Source organism: Anolis sagrei, chromosome 1, assembly GCF_037176765.1.
Source record: "Anolis sagrei isolate rAnoSag1 chromosome 1, rAnoSag1.mat, whole genome shotgun sequence".
Classification (NCBI taxonomy): Eukaryota; Metazoa; Chordata; class Lepidosauria; order Squamata; family Dactyloidae; genus Anolis; species Anolis sagrei.
The window spans coordinates 85,862,147-85,876,027 of record NC_090021.1 but is presented as its reverse complement, the minus strand read 5'-3'; the positions used below and the strand labels follow the sequence as shown (position 1 = coordinate 85,876,027).

General features: G+C 38.3%; 1 protein-coding gene and 1 long non-coding RNA gene across 6 annotated transcripts in view; one reads left to right on the top strand and one right to left on the bottom strand.

Annotated features, from left to right (window-relative positions):
• Positions 1-13,665, top strand: part of NKAIN2 (sodium/potassium transporting ATPase interacting 2) — a 635,701-nt gene extending 622,036 nt beyond the window's left edge. For 2 of the 3 annotated variants that reach the window (XM_060753280.2, XM_060753281.2), the window contains 2 exons: positions 5,404-5,485; positions 9,418-13,665. In XM_060753280.2, coding sequence (XP_060609263.2) covers positions 5,404-5,485; positions 9,418-9,427 — 92 coding nt within the window. In that variant the 3' untranslated portion in view covers positions 9,428-13,665. Of the gene's footprint in view, positions 1-5,403; positions 5,490-9,417 lie in introns of those variants that run through there. The other variant, XM_067466859.1, reaches the window with a different exon arrangement.
• Positions 1-13,881, bottom strand: part of LOC132760940 (uncharacterized) — a 105,332-nt gene that overhangs the window by 43,750 nt on the left and 47,701 nt on the right. The window lies entirely within an intron of this gene.

Below are 13,881 nucleotides of genomic sequence, written 5' to 3'. Positions count from 1 at the left end.
AAAAGATTCCACCTGAGAGAGCTATTCAGCAGTGGAACACTCTGTGCCATAGTGTGGTGGAGGCTCCTTCTTTGGAGGCTTTTAAACAGAGGCTGGATGGCCATCTGTCGGGGACCCTTTGAATGCGATTTTCCTGCTTCTTGGCAGGGAGTTGGACTGGATGGCCCATGAGGTCTTTTCCAACTTTGTGATTCTATGATTCATGCAGTTATATTTGATAAAGACATTTGAGAAGAGGTTGTTTCTAGATTTACTAACTATAGTTTGTTATTTGATAACTGTAGTCTGTGAAAGCCTTTATATTAATTTATTTGCATAGCATTGATCATCTTTAGCCTGAAGGCAAATTAAGAAAAATGCCCTCAGGTACAGTCTGTTAAACTCTAAATTTTACCAGGAAATCATCTGTGCAAATATTGCTATAATGACCCTTATTGTTCTTCTTTGCCTCTATATCTATGAAATGTTTCAGTTCATTTGAAAGATATATTATTCTATAGAGCAGGTTATTCATGTCTGTTTCATATGATACCCATTATAAATTAAGACTAATGAAAAATGCTCCCATCTGGTCTCCACAACACGGAATATAATATTTACATTGATGTAACACATATTTCAGCCAATTGTAAAATAAATGCTCATGTCCCCTTTCCATGGTGGTGGTTGACACAGACATAGGAATTTTCTTCACAAATTGGGATGGGTCTCATATAGTTTAAATCCAATAAAAAAAGCCAAAGGGTTAGCTGATAGTCATTGTGCATAGACTATCTGCAGCTGGCCCATTATTTGCTTTCAGTTAGGTTATCATTTTCTACCATGTTGTTACTAGGTGAAGTATGGAATGATTAATTTAAAGAATTGCTGTATATACATTATTTCCTTCCCACTTAGCTTCCCCCTTTTTAAGAAGACCCCGTGGTGCTATTTGATATGCTTCCCAATCCCAACAAGTTCTTGATGTTCAGATTATTTTTCATTATTTGGGATGGAAGAGTGAATATTTGTGTGCGGTGTTTAATAATGTTTAATCAAGGGAGGGTCAATTTTGATGTTGTATACTGTATTTTATCGATGGCATTAAATTGTTGCTAATACTGTGGACTGCTCTGAATCCCCTTCAGGGTTGAGAAGGGTGGTATACAAATACCCCAAATAAATAAATTAATAAATTTGTAAATAACATTTTTTTTATATTTCTATAAAATTGAATTGCAACATTCTAGGAAAGTTGTGTAGTCTAGATCCACCTTTGGGGTGTCACTCTACTACCACTATACAGTGCAATCTCCCTATCTGTGATCCTGGTGCCCTCAATTTCACTAACCAATATCTGACAAAATAAATGTTCTCTCTAAGCATTTTCTAGGTCCTCCAGCATGACAGCATACTTGGACCAGAGATCTTTCATTTCAATAAGGGTCACTATTATTCAGGGTTTCACACATCAATACAAAATCCAGGAACATATATACATGGATATGGGAGCCCCCGGTGGCGTAGTGGGTTAAACCGCTGAGCTGCTAAACTTGTTGACTGAAAGGTTGCAGGTTCGAAACCAGGGAGCAACATGAGCTTCCGCTGTCAGCCCCAGCTTCTGCCAATCTAGCAGTTTGAAAAAATGCAAATGTGAGTAGATCAATAGGTACCACTCCAGCGGGAAGGTAACAGCGCTCCATGCAGTCATGCTGGCTACATGACTTTGGAGGTATCTACAGACAGTGCTGGCTCTTTGGCTTAGAAATGGAGATGAGCACCAACCCTCAGAGTCGGGCATGACTGGACTTAATGTCAGGGAAAATCTTTACCTATGGGAGTTGCACTGTATAACACAAGCATAGACAAGCTTCAGCCCTCCAGGTATTTTGGACTCCAACTCCCACAGTTGTGGGAGTTGATGTCCAAAACTCCTGGAGGGCTGAAGTTTGCCCATGCTTGGTATAGCATTTCCTTCCTACAGATTACAAAATGTCCTTTGGTTTGCTGGGAAGAAGCTACTGCAGAAGAAAAAAAGAATAGTTCCTCAAACCGCATGTAGTGTGAATATGAATCAATTTATGACGGAAGTTGTAATTTCCATCTTTGAGGACTATAAATGAACAGAAGCAGCTGCATCAAGTACCAAAATGACTTATATGGTTGGACATTTAAAAGATTTCTATTCTTTTATAGCCTTGACTTTGTGACCAGGAAAACATTACAGTACATCTGTGCAACTGTGTTCTTTATGTGAAGACCATTTGCCATCACAAAACAGCTCATTATCTAAAACTTGGTTCACCTTGCAAGGTCAGAGCCTTTTCATTGGATCCAGGCAACCTTCATGAACTGGAAGGATCACAGATGCTATGTTTACAATGTGAAATACTCATTATGTAAACCGATGGTGTGAATTTAACCTTGTCTCTATCAAGACAAGAGATCCTCATTCCCAAAATAGCAATGTGTTGCCCATTGCAAAGTATATATACTTTGCAATGGTAGGTACTGTTGAAGTACCTACAGCAGATGATACAATTTCATCTTTATTTCTTTTCATTAGTAGTAAAAAATAGTTTCAAGCCAAACGTATTGATAAATACAAAAAATAAGGTCTATGACAGTTCCTTTTTGATAGTTATAGGTGCATTTGTTTTTTTATTTTAAAAAACCCTATCAAATCCTCTTACTTGTGTTCTTATTTTTGTCATTGTTATTTATTTTTCTGGTGGTGATGGTTGTGGGTAGGAGGAATATATAATTATTATTTCTCTTGTTAAAAACCCTCCAGATTAATTAATATATATTACAACAGATAAATGATTTTTGGAATCAATAGTGTATTCATTTCAGCTGGAAGGGACAGATGCTAAATGTTTGTGCCACTGTGAGAAAGCTGCAGTGGGCAAGAGCTCTTGCCAACTCATTCTGGCTGGCTGGTGTTTGAAAAAGACACAGTATAGTTGCAGAGGAGGCAGGCTGGCCACTGTAGCCATCTGTTAGAGATTCGTATAGTTAGAAGCAATGTATATATTTTAGCACATGCATGCCTCAGTAATCAAAATGTTTACTGATAAATGAATGGTGCAGTCTTATGCACAAAGGAGATGGCTTCATTGAAATCATCAGTGGGACTTACTTCTAGATAAGTACACGTATGATCCTTCTGCATGAAATCTGAGATCATTCCTTCCTAAAAGAAATGTGTCTAAGCTTTTGATGTTTCACATCAGTGGGATTATAGCTCTGCACTTTTAGAATTGTTCCTGAAGAAGAAATAATATAATTAGAGGCCCAATGGTGGCAGTGGATGATAATGATAATCTTTAAAAGATTTTTTAAAAAATGAAACAGAAATCTTGAAAGAACATTGGATGAATCAGTTTAGGATTATAGCATCCGCAAACACTGACCAATAAGCCTTATTTATTCATTTTATGCCAATGCTATTTGAACTAAGTAACCATTGAATAATTTTAATGTCTTTAGGTACTGGCTGGATGAAATGTCCAGCAGAAAGGGCATCAATTGGCAGAGGATTTGTAGGCAAAGGAAATCAAACCATGCACAACTTCCAGTGCCGTCTGGGCAGCAAAGATAATATAAACCGGGGTGTTGTGTGGCCATGTTCTAGCAACATACAGCTCAGAAACCACACAACACCCCAGTGATTCCAGCTGGGAAAGCCTTCAACAATACATAATATGAACCTATTAAGGTGGATGGGATCAAATTGTTCCACAGTTTACAAAGACCTGGGGCACATTCATTGTGGAGTGTCTCCACTGTGTTTCACTTTCAGGACAAAAATGCAAGTTTGGGTTGTTGTAGGTTTTTTGGGCTATGTGGCCATGTTCTAGATGCATTCTCTCCTGACATTTCACCTGCATCTATGGCAGGCATCCTCAGAGGTAGTGAGGTCTGTTGGAAACTAGGAAAATTGGGTTTATATATCGGTAGAAAGTCCAAGGTGGGAGAAAGAACTCTTGTCTGTTGGAGCTAGGTGTGAATGTTTTATTTGGCCACCTTGATTAGCCTTTGATGGCCTGCCAGTTTTTCGGTGTGGCTTATTACTGCCTGGTGAAATTTTTTGTTGAGGGGTGATTAGCTGTCCCTGATTGCAAAATTTCTCAGAACACTAATACTGTGAATTATCCAAAGTGGTTGATAGGAAGGAAAGCAAATACAAATGCTTATTTATGCAGTGCCAAGGAATAAATTGCCTATGGAATAAATGACTCAAAGATGTTAAAATAATCAGTAGTCTAAATGGCATTTTAAAGATATTTAGCATTCATATGTTTGGCCTTTCTGTACTGGCTACATAGTGTGCTAGGGAAAAGAAACAAAAATGAAGTTTCCTTGAGAAATCTAAGGCTTTGCCAATTCTCTCTAGAAAGAGTCTAGGACTAAGGAATGTTTGGCTTTTGGGATATTGGTGGACTCGAGAATCAGGGACCAATGTAACTGGCAGAGTGAGGAGCAAATGTGCTGTTATATGCTTTCAAGTAATTTCCAAAATGGCAACTGTAAGGTTACTGTAAAGGAGACAAGGACCACCACCACCACCTTTTTTTTTTGTTTTTTGCAAGATATGTTCAGAGCAGTTGTAATTGCCTTTCTTTGAAGCTAGAAACTTCCATATTAGTGGTGGAGGGAATCCGTTCTGGATCTGTCCAAGGTTCTGAACCCTATGTCTAAAACAGCACTCTAAGATGCTGTACCTATTGGGGATAGGGTTAAGCACCCTGGATAGCTCCTATACAGCCTAGAATGGGATGCAGACTGAATTCACCATACCAACACGAAAGACTCTGTGAAGGGCCCAGCCTCCTGTGGGTTCCCAGCTCCTACTTGATTATGATTTCCATTTGTTATAAGAAAGTACAAGATCCATGTAAAGCCTGTGATTCTCCTGCACTCCAAAAATGCATAGATCAAGGTTTGTTTAGAGGGTTTCTTTCTTTCTTTTTTTTTTGGTTTGTTATTCACAGAACTACAGTGAAGCCAGAGATATGTGACTCAATAATCACAACCACTTTAAACTTGCAGGTATCAAATTAATGGTTTTGTAGTATTTACAGCCTGCAACAAATATATGCACTTCAGTGGAGTAGTCTGCTCATAGACAACAACAGCAATGTGCAATCATTTCAGTTGTGTAGATAGTTATAAATTTGCACTGCCACTCTGATGAAAACCTACTTTCTATACAGTCATATCAGTATATAGATGCTGCACTTTGCTTGCATTGTCCACAATCACTTCTGTTTCAATACACTAAGAAGGAGATCAACCTTTCGGGAATGACTAAGAAAACCTATGTGAAAGCTTTTTTTAAAAAAAACAAACGATTATGCATTTCTGTTCCATGAGTGATGTCAGAAATAAAAGCAATTTCCTCTTCTTTTCTTTTTCTAGTTGATTTCATAGGTGGATTTGATTCGTATGGCTATCAGGGCCCACAGAAGACATCTCATTTACAGCTACAGCCTATGTACATGTGAGTATCAAACTTTCAAGGACACTGTGCTAAATCAAATATTAGAAAATTGTAATAATGAAAGGTGGCATCATTGGAGAGAGTCAGAGTAATGGCCTTTGTTCAATTAACATTACAAATACTAACCTACCCCGTAATCTAGGGTGATGTTACACTGGGTGGACAAAGCTGGGAAGGATCTACTCAAACCAAGATCATTCCAACAGAAACTCAATACATCAACAATCAAAATGGGTTAGGTATCTGTACAACATCCCAGTTCAGACCCTTCATCTGCAATTAGGTCACACATTATTATTATTTTATTGTGAGTGGCATTTATAGCTGCATGAACAAAGGGCTGGATAGCAGGGAAACAAGGATCTTGAAGGAGTGGAAAGATAAGATACGATACAGCAGAGATTTCAAATACCTATCCAGTCTTTCCCTTATCTGACATGTCCAGCCCCAGCATCATACCACATTCTGCCTGAGATTATACCAGTAAGACACCACATTCCTCTTTCCTCTCCCCAAGCCCATGTACAACAAAACAACCAGTATCTCAGCTTAGTTATCATCCAAATAACTCTAGTTCTTCCCTCCAATCCATGCTTCTCAGCCAAAGACCCTTGTGAAAGTGTCAACGGAGTCAGCCCACACTTACATTATGACTGGAACTGTTCAACCAGACTCTACCTTTCACCCAAAGTCTATCCCTACTATTCAAATAAAGAGGGACTGGTGCCCCAAAGTTATCATCTAAAGGGATGCCTCTCCACCAGAGTCCCTTCCTTTTGGGGTCGATCTGCCAATTAACTGGCAATTCACCACCTGTGCACAAGCAGTGCCTCACTAATTAGGACAATGAAGGAAGGGAGGAAATAACTGGCTGGAGTCAGTAGCCAGCATTGGTTTTCCAGCAGTGAATACCATCTTGATCCTATGAGGAAGCAGCACTTCTAAAAGAACAGGGTAAAGAAGAATCAAGTCTTCTGTTCCACTCCTGTTAGTCAAGCTTCTACACCCAATGCTGATAAATTGCTTGCTATACATTTATTTGTTTGTTTGTTTGTTTGTTTGTTTGTTTGTTTACAATATTTATATTCTGCCCTTCTCACCTGCAGGGGACTCAGGACAGATTACAATGCACATATACTTGGCAAACATTCAATGCCATTACACATACAACATATATAGACAGACACAGAGGCAATTTAACATTCCAGCTTTCCAGCTTCATGAGGATATGCTTGATTCCGGCCACAGGGGGAGCTGCCGCTTCACTGTCTACTTGTGACACTGAGTCCTTGATGGAGTAGAACCATAGAATCATAGAGTTGGAAGAGACCTCATGGGCCATCCAGTCCAATAAGTACTTACTCATTCTTATGCACTCTGCTGGAAGGTTTTTATGGTGTCATAAATTTCTCTCTAAATGTAAATAGAGAAGGTTGTGTTCTGTAGGACCCTGATCCCAATTATAAGATTTAGTTGGGTTCACTGTAATCAGGAATAGACAGCTATAGCAGAGAATGATGAAGACCTCAGGTTTAGACTCAACAATCTCAAGGTAGAGTTTTAGTCTATGGAGAGCTGCCACATAATGCAGACAAAATTGAATTCATTCAGTACAAAGATGCTTCCCGTATTCATAGAAAATGGCTGTGCTTAGGACAATATTTAATTTTTGCTTAATTTTTATATTATATTCTGACCTCACTAGATGACAACTTACAGCAGCATTTTTGGGGAAAATATTTTTTCCGAAAAACATCTATATCTTATAGGGAATGCCCAATAACATCATTTTAAAAATATATCATACCAGGAATGTTTTATAAGCAGAAATTTTCATATTTTCAATTTTCTAGCATATGCCTTAGTCATAATGCACAGAGTGGCTCCATGCCATTTCCAGCAGTTCCCAGGAATATGTAGAGCTAGTAGAGAAATTTCATGAGACTGAAACATCCATACGATGATCTGCATTCAACGTGTGATGCAAGTACAATCTATCAGTATCTGTGTTAATGACAATGCAGTTGAATCAGCTTTAACCTATCTCATGGTGAAAAGTTCAACTAGTGCTCCTATGATTTTGGCCCAGGTTTCAGGATGTCCATTAAATGCAAGTCTTTCTCAGAATACAGTTCTTCACCTGTCTGTGCATAAAGAAAGATTTTTCTCTTTTGTCAGAGTGTTGTACACTTACAAGATGTTATTTCTTTCAGTCACCATTTGTGGCTCCTAGGTACTTAGAGCAATTCTAATCCCATTTCTTTGTTCATATAGTATACTTCGCCATCAACATATGGAGCCTTCCGGCTGAGATATTATCCCTTTCGTTTTATGTTCTTTGCTTTGAGAGTAGCTGATTGCCTTTACAGAGCTTACTAACATTGACTGGGAAGAAAGCCGAGGCTGTAGGGCAAAAGAAGTCAATATAAATTTTGAAGCTTATAGCTGAGAACAAGGAAGTACGAGAAAAACATTTAAATCTCTGTGACCTTTTTTGCTTTTGTTCTGCTTCTCTGCTGCTTTCTTACCAACATGTAGGAGATTTCAGCATGTACAAAAGACAATAAAACTGCTCTTTAATGCAACAAAAGACACTGTCATCATCTAGATAAACCCATGAGCTGATTTACAATGAGGAAAAGGTGCCATCCTCAAATTATACTACTCTAAAATGGGAGAATGACACAATCATCCAAATTAGACAAATAAACAAATATGTGATGACCGAGAAGGATTTGACTTCATTTCTGTGAAGGATAGTGCCCATTTCCACCAAATATCAACAGTGATAGTTTTGGCATGTCAACAAAAAAAGTAAAAATATAGAATTACTAATGCCAAATGTAATGCAACCTCAGTTATAACTGCAATGGTGGACTATTTTTTAAAAAAGCCCTAACAGTAATATTTGAATTGTGAGATTACCAAATATATTAAGTGATCACAGGGGTCCCTCAAGTCTAGGAATTTGTTTGAAGGTCGTATGAGTAACATATAACACTAGAGTGCACATCTTTTTACAAATTTATTTTTGCAAGAAAAGGGAGAGATGGAACCAGAGCGATTTGGGGTGACAGTAGATGCCTAATGTATTGGAAAAATTGCACAAGAACAGTTCATTGGTATAGAAGAATTTTCCTGTCATTCTTTGAAGTCTTTCAGCCATGGCATGATCTATTCTGTACTGAAGCTTGTTCCAGGCTATTTGCTTTATGAAGAGGAATCCTTGAGAATAGTATTAGGTTTAGACTAGAGTTCAGACATCTAATCTTCTACATTGCAGCTTCCAGAATTATCCAGCATATCTAGGGTGTTTGGGGATTTATATTCCAATGAAAGGATTTTTTTCCAAGTTCTGATTTACATCTTGTGAAACTCATCCAGATCAAGTCATCGAAGTGCTCTATTTCTGAGCCAACTGCATGGCAACTTCACTCATTGCTTTTCTTCTAACAATGCCAGAAGGGTAATGCTAGAGTGCTACACTGCTTATTCATAGCCTACGTGTCCCTAAGTGTCAGAGAAAGTATTTATCCTCACAGCCTTGTGAGGTCCATGCTAGTGTTGTATTTTACAAGCTAGGAATTGACCATCAACCTGATCCCGGTGACCTTGCACAGGGCCTAGATGACACAGATGAATCAGACAGTTTTTACTACCCAGCAGTGAGACCAGAAGCTGAAGCAAGTGGGAAGGTGCTTCATTCCCCTTTGCCATTCCCTTTATAGATAGCTATGCTAGTCCATCTCTCACAACACCAAACGCTGGTTAAGGAGGGGGCTGATGTGTATTTTGTTTGCCTTTTATTCTAACATAAATATAAATATTGTACTACTATAGGAAGATGTGGAAAAGTATATTGAAGCCAAGTGCAGTGGTAAGAAGCAGCCTGTATCCTTTTCTCTTTTTATCTCCTTCTCTCTGATTTTTAGGTCAAAATAAAAACAAGGTCTGGAGTTGGGCTGAAAGACCAGTCAAGGATCAGAGTCTGGCGTGAACTTCTGTGGATTTTAAAAGACTTCTGTTTTAATCAATAACAGAACAAGAAGATGCAGAAGCGGAGGCTTTGGTTTCTGATGAATATGGACACCATTGCACAAGATCCCTTCTCTCCCAGCTTGGATATTCCAAATCCATATACAGAAGATTCAAACAAAGAAGCAGTGGCACCATCTTCTGGCCACTGCCTACCTTCTTCCACTGGTCTCTTCTTGCCTCTCAGTTACAAAATTGGCTCAGCCATTTTAGTTCTTTGGGGCTTCTTTTGTACTCTGTCTGGAGCTGTGTTTTCTCAGTCAATAACTACCCAACATACCGTGATGACCTGGAAAGAGAAGTCAATAGACAGCACGTTGTTTGCCCTAAAGGCTGTATAGTACATACTTGCCTTAACCCATCCTAAGTTGCACATCAGAGAAATTCTGTGTGGGCTTTCTGAAAATAACTCCTTTAGGCTCCTACAACAACCCATGCTGTTCATTAATTTGGAAACATTTCCAAGGCTGTGTCAAATGATAGCCTGCTCCCCAGCAGGATCAGAGTTGGCTGTATAAGAGAACTACCTGATGTCAGAGGGGAAAGTGTTTTATACTCTGAAGCCTCCAGAACACATTTAAATTATTTGTGATTGAAATGGTATCATAGAAGAGTTGGAAAATGCTGGAAAAAGGAATTCTTTTCAAACTAATAACTATAAAGGAACAGCAAAAACAGTGCTCCTTAACCCCACTGTTTTTATTTATGCACTATAGGTGCTTTTATAAATGACTCTGTGTCTTTTACTGATGACTGAGATGTCTGCGTATTTCTATCAACAGAGGCCAACTGAATATGTATTAACTATGTTTACTCTTTTATAACTAATTCCAGTTGAAAATCCTATGTAAGTGAGCTTTTTTAAAAAAGAAAAACTGCAGCAAACAATTTTTTTCTTTCCGGATTTTGTTCTATTTTTTAGTTGGGGTGGGAGTAGTTGCAATGGTGATATTTTTGAAGATCTTTGTGGTATTTTGGGGATTTGTTGTGTGTTAGAATGTGTATCTTATCTTCCTGTATTATTGTGGCTCAAAAGAAAAAAAACTGTGCTGTTATGTAGTTGGCAAGAAGATGCCTTTGGAAACTTTACTAGTAGGTCAGTGTCTTTATGAAATACTCTTGACTCCTAGAAACGTCTGTTTGTTCTGAATTTGAGCTGTATATTCAACCACTTCAGTGGCTTTTCATTGGGAAGAAATATTTTGCTCAGGCTTTTTTAGAACTTGAATTGTCCTCATTTCTTTATTTACTACTTTCAGATACATCAGCCTCAGGCACTAGTTGGGCAAAGGTTCTTGGCAAAGGCAACTTGCCTGCCAGATCTTTTTCAAACACCTTTTTTTGTACACTTGCCCAACATTTTCAGTTTTCTGTGGCCTATAAAATCTATACTCCTCCATAACAATTCTCATTGTCTGTTCCTACATAAATTAGTCTGTTCCAGCCCTCTCTCACCACCCTGCTGTTTGATGTCTTTGCATGGATGTAATATGTCACAAAGAAATAAATCTGGATGACCACAGAACAGACGTTCATTAGAGAAACAAAAATGCACATTCCAGTTCAAGCAATATTGGTCCAGCAGTGTGCATGGAAGTGAGTATATCTGTAATGATAGCAACATTTATATTATACAGTGGACAGCACATAAAAAGTCCAAAACTGTAAATCCTCTTACATCAACCACCATACTGTTCAGTATTTGCATCTTTTACCTACACTAACGATGGCATGACACCATCATTAATGATTCCACACTCGTGTAGCTTTTGCAGATGCTTCATTATCTTGCTTCTTCGTGAAGTTATAATTTTAGGCCAAAACCAAAAGCCGCTGTTTCAATAAACTTGCAACTAACGTAACTATCACTGGGATTTGCGTGCAAGCAGTATCCTTAATCGTATTTTTCACATTGGCTGTACTTAACATTACTTGTGTGGGGTTCCAATCCAGCATTTTCAACTGCAGCAGATGATTGAAGGATCTTGGCCTGTATTTAGGTTTGGAGCGGCTAGACTGGGAGACTGATTGATGCTTCAGTGGTGTTCTAGCCCCATTCAGAATGAGCAGGAAAGTAGGTTAGAAATTCACTAAACAGAGAGATTTTCAAATCTGGAATTTAGATGTGTTTTAAATGCTGACCTTTTGACTGTCAAAGAGGGATAGTACAGAGTTTTGGGGGAACGAGTATTTGATCGATGTAGTAATTCACTCTTACTAAAAAAAATCAAAAAAATAAATTATGCCTATTTCGCTTACTCATAGAATCATGTATATGCATACATGGGAATTATAATGTCCAGCTGTGGCATTTAATCAGTCCATGCTTTGCTCCTTCTTGAATGACTACATCATTCTGCTACCTCTGCCTGAACTTATACCCATTAGGAAAGAACTGTCCTATAGCTGCTATAACAAATCATAAAAATATATTTCCAAAAATGTATTATCTTCATCACAAACATCCTGCTCTGTCTGTATGTGTAAAATGGGTTCTAGCCAGTATAGGTCAAGGCTGAATGAGATGAGGGAAGTACTACCCCATATTTCTTATGAGTTTTCTGCCAGTACATCATTGTTTCCAGTGTTGAGAGAATCTTTATAATCATCTAAAAACCAAGGACTTCCATAAATTGTATAGGACTCTCTGCTGACTTCCAGCCAAGAAAACTATACTTGCTTCATCAGGATTACTACTGAGTACCACTTGCTTTTCTGTAGCACAGTAACTCTTCATGGCATGGCTAGCACATCTCAAAAAGAAGGATGAGGAAGAGAGTAAATGTAAGGAAGAGAACACATTCCTTTAGTTGAAGGTTGCTTGTGATGCCTTAAAGATTAACATGTTAAATTTGGACCAAGCTTTTGTGGATTGCACTCTGCTTCATCAGATACATCATGTTCATCTTTAAGATGCCAGAAGTTTGTCCAAGACTTTCATGCCCAGAATCACTGGGTTGTTGTAGGTTTTTTCGGGCTATATGGCCATGTTCTAGAGGCATTCTCTCCTGACGTTTCACCTGCATTTATGGCAAGGATCCTCAGAAGATGCTTGCCATGGATGCAGGTGAAACGTACAACAACCCTGCCACAAGATTCTTCATTTGTCAGTACTATTGTTTCTACATCCAAGTGACATTCCTATCCCATTTTACCAATATGTGAATTGCAGATTCCTTTTTTTTTTAACTTAGGAAGGCATTTTGCAGCCTTCAAGATGTTTTTTTAAAGAAATCAGAGAAGGGAAAATTCTCCCATCCTCAAACCAGGGGGCAGAGTTCATTCACACAGCACAATTATTATTCTACTTTTCACCTTATGGGTTCCTGGGATTTACAATTTAGAGAATGGTAGTTAGAATTATCAGACAGAGAGCTCAAGAGTGACCAAACTACAAACCCCAGGAAATTGAATGCTGGCATTTAAAATGGAATAGTAGCACTATAGTTTTGCAGTTCAGAAAGGCTCCAAGTTAGACAAAAGGAATATGTTTGGGATTGCTGCAGCCTAAGGTGAGAAAAGAAAGTCACTAAAGAACATATATTTCCTGAAACAAACTTGCGTGAAGAGTGACGGCTTATAGTATTGCTGCAATCAAAGGAGAAAAGAAATGCAGGCGTCCATTACAGTCTCTCCTCCCCCATTACAAGAGTTCCAGGTAACCATAAAATCAGAGAACACAGAAACATTATGACAAGAATGCAATGTGGATAATGTGGCAACACTGCAGTGTATACAGAAATAATATACATTTCATATTAGGCCTTCGTGCTTGTTTAAATTGCATTTCAATCACTACCACCAAAATAATTTCAGGACTGTCAACTACTACAGTGAATAAGTTAATGGACACATCTGCTATGGAACGGGTTTTAGAGCACAGTAGTGTGAGAATATCTGAAATACTGTTGTTGAATTGTACAGCTGTATCTTCCTCAAAATCCAGTGAAGAATGTTATTTTTCTAGACTGGGCTTTTTTTGTTGTTGTTATAAATCCAAATATTCAGAAGGCAAGTGTTAACAATCCAAATGTCTCTTTTTGTTATAGTCATTTGTTAATTCTGAATGTATTTTTAACAGAAGGTGTTTTTTTTTTTGGACTAACTAGTGTAATTTGCATTTAAGAAATAAATGGGAAAATATAGGTTTCCAAGTTTTTCATGACCTCCCCCCCCCCCCCCGATGCTGCTGTTTTTCACATGTTTCCAGGATACAGTTCTCAGAAGAGCTAAACTACAAAGAAGAAACAAGCCTATTATATTTACATGAAGCCAATTTTGAGCTGTGCTCCACACGGATGTGTCAGCACAGAACAGAAATTGCCGGGTCATGACATCATTTTAACTCAGTCATAGGCAAC